Genomic DNA, 5,450 nt, shown 5'->3' on the forward strand with positions numbered 1-5,450 from the left:
GTGTTATTGCATCTTAGACATTGGTTATAGACGATGTCTACGTGTATAAAGACATCGACTTTATTATTTTAAAACTGAGTTATATGTATTGTTTAGACATCGTTTTTGCCTAATGTCTATACCTGTTTTCAACATCATCTTTTTATTTATAGAAGTGATGTATATTATATTTGTAGACATCGCTTTTGCAATGAAAAAATTGATGTTAATAAAAGTTTTAGATTTTATAAAAAAATATGATGCGGATGTTACCAATAGACATTACTTTTCAAGACATCATAAATAAAATTAATGTCTATATACGCAAACACAAAATTTTAAAATTGCACGCGCATTTGCAATATCCGCAATCCGGCCATAAATACCATTCACAACATACATCCAACAAATATCAATCCGTAAAATCGACATCATCAATCCGGATAACCAACATCTACCAATCCGCAAAACAAACATCTACCAATCCGCAAAACCAACTCCTAAATAACTACATGCACTAGCTAGTCCACAACCATAATATCAAATATTCATATCTACATAACTTGTCCAAAACCAAAGTAGCACTGGAAACTATTCAGATGTGCTCTTGGATATATCCGAAAGCTTCAACACGTACTTGATCAAGTTGCTCCTCGGTGTAACACATGCGAGTCTTCTGTAGCCACTGAAAATTGGTCATAATCATCCATGGTTTCCAAAACTGCATTATACAACCTACATAACCAAATTTTTAACACATAAATTAACAGGAGTGAAGTAGAATTCATGTTTCATAAACATTTCTATCTGTGTGTGTTATGAACTTGCATTCTCAATGTAGATGTTCAAATTAACCTAAACATTAAAGTTTAACTTTATAATGGCTAATGAATACTGAAGTAGATAGATAACCTTCAATGTTTAACCACCATATATATTGAATTGCTCATGGAAAACAGGAACAGAGGAGAAATCATAAATACCTTCCACATCAACGTACACATCATGTTTAGATGTGCGCATACGATAAGATCGGTACATAAAGATAGCCCCAAGTAACAGAAGAACGAAAGCACCAGAAGTTACACCAGTAATTACAGCCTTAAGTTTTGATTTTCTGGTAGAACCTGCCACAGTATTTAAAACCTAAGAATGACTTAAAGTCATATTGATGATTCTGGAGCTATGCAACAGCCTGAGTTATATACCTGGGATAGAGGAACCTGAAACACAAGCTTCCTGAAGATTACTACCACAAGCGAGATGTGTTCTTGAAAAGCTATCACGAGCAAGGTTGATGTATTTCTATAACCGGGATTAGAGGATCAATGTTATTATTCCATTTGTTCTGAAATGAGTTGTCTTATTTGGTCATGGAGTGTTTAAACGTCAAATAGACAACAAAGTATGTTATGAACTTACTTCAATACAGGAACTGAAAATAATGGCACGGGAATTCTTCTGGTTAAAACACAAATCTACTTAAACTAACGTAAAATTACAAAGTGGCAACTGCTTATTATTGAATAAATAATTAATTTCCAAAAATAAATAAGTTTTTTATAATCTGTATTTTATTAAAAAGAAAGTGAATCAAGAATTTAGTTTCTCAATCAATAAGGCATATTATATAATTGTTTCAAATATTTTTATATTAAGTTATTACAATAAAAATACTATTTGTTTTAAGAAATTTACATAGATTATAATTAAAAAACAATATAAGAAATATTTATAGACTAGCACTTTGCAGTTGACATAACAACTGTTTAGATTATAAATTTTACTATGAAAACAAGAAAAAGAAAGGGGAGCAGATGAAACAATGTATTGACAGTGCTTTGAGAGTGAATGACGGTAAGACACATATAAAGAAAAAAAACAAGATTTCTAGGCGGCCTATATTTTACATGTGGAGGTAGCATAATCAGTAGCTACATAAAAGCATTAAAAAGGATAGAGAATTGAATGGTACAAACATCTCTGAAAAACTCACATAGGATACGCCTGAGGGTTCTATCATATACAATTGAGGCCCATCTCTGTCATAACCTCCAAGAACTACTCCACAACCAAACGGCCTGCAGTACTATAATTTAAGGTGTGCAAAAGAGCATACTAGAAAAACTAAAAGGTGGAATACAATAAGCAAGTCCCTGCATATTTGAACAAACCTGAGCCACCAATAAAGTGTGCACAGATGCACATAACTAGCAACACGTTCAGCAAGTTCTTTCACTGGAATTTGGTCACCATATAGACAACCAATAAACCAGCATGAAATGATAAACAATCTGCATACGATAGGAATTTGGCTAACTCCAATTAATTACAAACAATTTAGTTTTAAAGCAGAAGTCATGTGCTTTTTATCAAATTTTTCAAAATAAATACCTCATAATTAATCCTGGATGAAGTCAACAAATATATTATTACATGATATGCCTATAAATAACACCAATCAAGATAAACAACAGGAATATCAAACTAGATTGTCTATAGAGGCACTAGATAAAATTTAAATACTGAGGGATGATATATAGAGATATAATTCCAAAGGAAATTACCCAATGAACTCCAATGCACGAACACAATCAATTACACATTAAAATAAAATTGAGCACATTAACAAAGGCATTTGCTTTTTAAGTGTTGAGGGTTCCGGACAGTTATACACACCTGACATCACATAAAGTTGTTTAATATGTACAGGGATATCCAAAACCAAACTCTAAACCTCTTGTAGCACTAGGACCACCTTTGTCACCGCTTGGGCACTCCTTAAATGTTTCTATTTTCAATCTTGAGATAAAGGTAAACATGGCAATTTGTCATTTTGATCATTTATTTCAGGTTAATATGTCTTTGGTGATCAGACACAAACCCATCCCATGATCCGCAATCCCCCCCCTGACTATTGTTTGGACCATACATGCGACATCTGCACACTAGTATATCGTTAAGAATGTGTTCTCACCAATCACAGTAACTAAAGTAAATGTAGCATATAGAATCAGCAAGCTGAAATATTGACAGAGGTTACGTACGAGAGAGAAACTAAAATTAAAAGACATACAAATTCATTAACAAGGGCATCAGGCGTTGACTCGCCAATAACATCAGCTTCGTAACCATCTTCCAGATGCTCCAAATTTTCCTGAAATATAGTGTTTGTTGATTATGCAAAAAATTCTTTGGGCTGACTAACTTGGCTGGTATTCATATTAGACTAAATGTAAATTTACTTGGCAGACTTGCAGATTTAATTATTTTCTCGATGGACAAACAACCTAAAGTTCCAGCAAGCTAGCCTGATGTATTACTATTATGAAAAAAGAGGATGAAAGATTAAAGATTTTGCACATTTGTCTCTGAGACAAGAAAACCTAGTTCTACATTATTATTGTGTTATTTCTATGTAGCAAGCTGATTACTGGTGCAGATTTCCTCATTGACGATTTAAGTGCATACTGCAGTTAACTTCTTAGTTAAGGGATATAATGGTTTCTTGTAGACTTGTAGTAGGTTTGGGAATGAGAAAACGAATAATTAAAGACCAGTTTAAATATAAGAACCTACCAATGCACTTTTCATATATCCAGCTGCAAGATATATTGGTTGAGCGACATGGCAATAACCCATTAAATGCGGGATTGTAGGTATGATATCTCTACGGTTTATAACTCTCCAGCTGTCTTTGACTTTCTGCAATAGAAGCAATGGTTCTTTAAAATTCTCTTGAGATGCACATAAAAATTTCAATAGAAATTAGAGTAGTTAATTGCAGTAACAGGAAGTACAAAACTCAAACACGGATTGCACGAAGAAAAATTGAAATCATTGACCCTGCTGATGAGAGAGCCTTGTGCATCAAGTGCAACTTTGAATGAAGTTTAGAACTACTAATTAAGAGAATGACTGTTCTAAATGTTAGTTACTGGGTTTATCTAACCTAGAAATATAGTTGGCCTTCATATAATCATTGACCCTGCTGTTGACATGGTTTTAAGTTGGCATGTTCAAGTACATTCCGCTGTATCGTACATTGTTTAATCATTTAAGTACAAGTAGATCAGATAATCATAGTTCAAAGACGTTTCGATGAATGTTCTATGTAGACTTTTTTGCTCTTTTTTATATAATTTCAGTTTGTCAACTCATTTTCTATATTTCTAACACAGAGTTTGCAGTTCTTATTTAAATATAAACATTGGCTAGATGTGTTTCATCTCTATACAAAAAGCTGCAGTAAGGACAAAAGGGGTACTGAATACTGATAGAGTAGAAACTCACTGCTCATCTGAGCATGTCCAAGTATGCAAGATAAAACGTACTCATTAGGGTGACTGTATGAATTGGGGGCTTAAAGAATTAAGAAGATTGTTAGAACAATAATATTGCAGCACTGAGGCACGATTGATATACTTGGCATATATATTGCTCATCTGAGGAGGTACAGAATTAATAGAGCGAGTAGATTTGGGGCCAGAAGAATGGCGTGCATTATTAGGAACTTCTGTCAACAAAATAAAGATTGCATCAAAAACATTGCAAGATACATCAATTTCTTTTTTGAGCATGAACTAGTATAAATTAGGGTTTCGATTTAAAAAACCCCAATTTTCGAATCTCGGGTTTCAATTTACAAAACACACAATTTTCAAATCCAGGGTTTTCGAAATTCTAAATTAATGATTAACATTCAGGTTAATTCAAGTTTATAAAATGAAAAAGGAGGAGAAATAAACCTAATTTGAGTACAAATGTGAGAGTACAAAGAGTGAGCGCAGTTGCTTTGGTTGAGTAGATTGCAGCAGCGGCGAGAGGTCGGAGAGAGTACGACCGAGACCACGACAAAACAACGGCGAGACTCCGGTGAGAGTTTGAGAGCGAGAGAGAGAGACAGTTTGTGTGTTTTAGAGAGAGGTTGAGACGGACGAGATAGAGATGGTGAGTGAGAGAGATGGTGAGAGATGGTGAGTGAGAGAGAGTTTGGGTGGGAGAGAACCGGTGACGGGAGAGGGAGAGAGAGTTTGAGAGAGATTGACGAGGGAGAGAGAGTTTGAGAGAGAGAGCGTTTTTAGTTTTTAGTTTAGATTTTTTTAATTAATTTGTCTGAACAGAGGGAGAGTGAATTCGTCAGGGGGAAATTGGCTCAGGGGGAAAGAAAGGGAGTTTTTCCGCGTTCATTTCTTTTCCAAAATATAGACATCGGTTCTAAATAAAGTGATGTCTATTAACAACATAGACATCACATTTTCGCTGGATGATGTTTATAACAGTTTAGACATCGGTGACATTCGACCGATTTCTAACATATGATGTTTATTCACATTTTTCTTGTAGTGCATTTTGTTATGTTATGTATATTATAACATGTGTCGCCCTACCAAAGCGTAACAAAAAATGGGCAATAATTATGAATAATTTTTTTTAATTATAGTTCATATTTTTCTTAAATAATTTTCCTA

The 5,450-nt window shown here is 34.0% G+C and overlaps 1 protein-coding gene across 5 annotated transcripts; it reads right to left on the bottom strand.

The window, feature by feature from the left end:
- Positions 1–299: 299 nt before the first annotated feature.
- LOC141708689 (uncharacterized) lies at positions 300–5,094 on the bottom strand. 5 transcript variants are annotated; one of them, XM_074512436.1, is made up of 8 exons: positions 4,728–5,094; positions 3,559–3,684; positions 3,056–3,136; positions 2,154–2,273; positions 1,976–2,060; positions 1,188–1,284; positions 963–1,106; positions 300–714 (listed from the first exon to the last, which is right to left on the bottom strand). In XM_074512436.1, exons 3-8 carry the CDS (start codon positions 3,112–3,114, stop codon positions 575–577), a joined length of 645 nt encoding a protein of 214 aa, XP_074368537.1. In that variant the 5' UTR covers positions 3,115–3,136; positions 3,559–3,684; positions 4,728–5,094; the 3' UTR covers positions 300–574. The 5 variants fall into 5 exon arrangements, with proteins under 5 accessions (XP_074368537.1, XP_074368541.1, XP_074368538.1 ...); XM_074512440.1 differs by having other exon boundaries at positions 2,374–3,136; XM_074512437.1 differs by lacking the exon at positions 4,728–5,094 and adding an exon at positions 4,405–4,499.
- Between the last annotated feature and the right edge of the window lie 356 nt (positions 5,095–5,450).

This window comes from Apium graveolens, chromosome 2, assembly GCF_009905375.1.
Source record: "Apium graveolens cultivar Ventura chromosome 2, ASM990537v1, whole genome shotgun sequence".
Taxonomy (NCBI): domain Eukaryota; kingdom Viridiplantae; phylum Streptophyta; class Magnoliopsida; order Apiales; family Apiaceae; genus Apium; species Apium graveolens.

Bases quoted from the DNA above. Each gene is read 5' to 3' on its own strand.
- LOC141708689 (XM_074512436.1), bottom strand. From the start codon at position 3,114: ATGGTTACGAAGCTGATGTTATTGGCGAGTCAACGCCTGATGCCCTTG. The intron at 2,061-2,153 runs GTTTGTTCAAAT...ATAGTACTGCAG, and splicing joins ACACTTTATTGGTGGCTCAG to GCCGTTTGGTTGTGGAGTAG. The intron at 1,107-1,187 runs GTATATAACTCA...ATACTGTGGCAG, and splicing joins TTCAGGTTCCTCTATCCCAG to GTTCTACCAGAAAATCAAAA.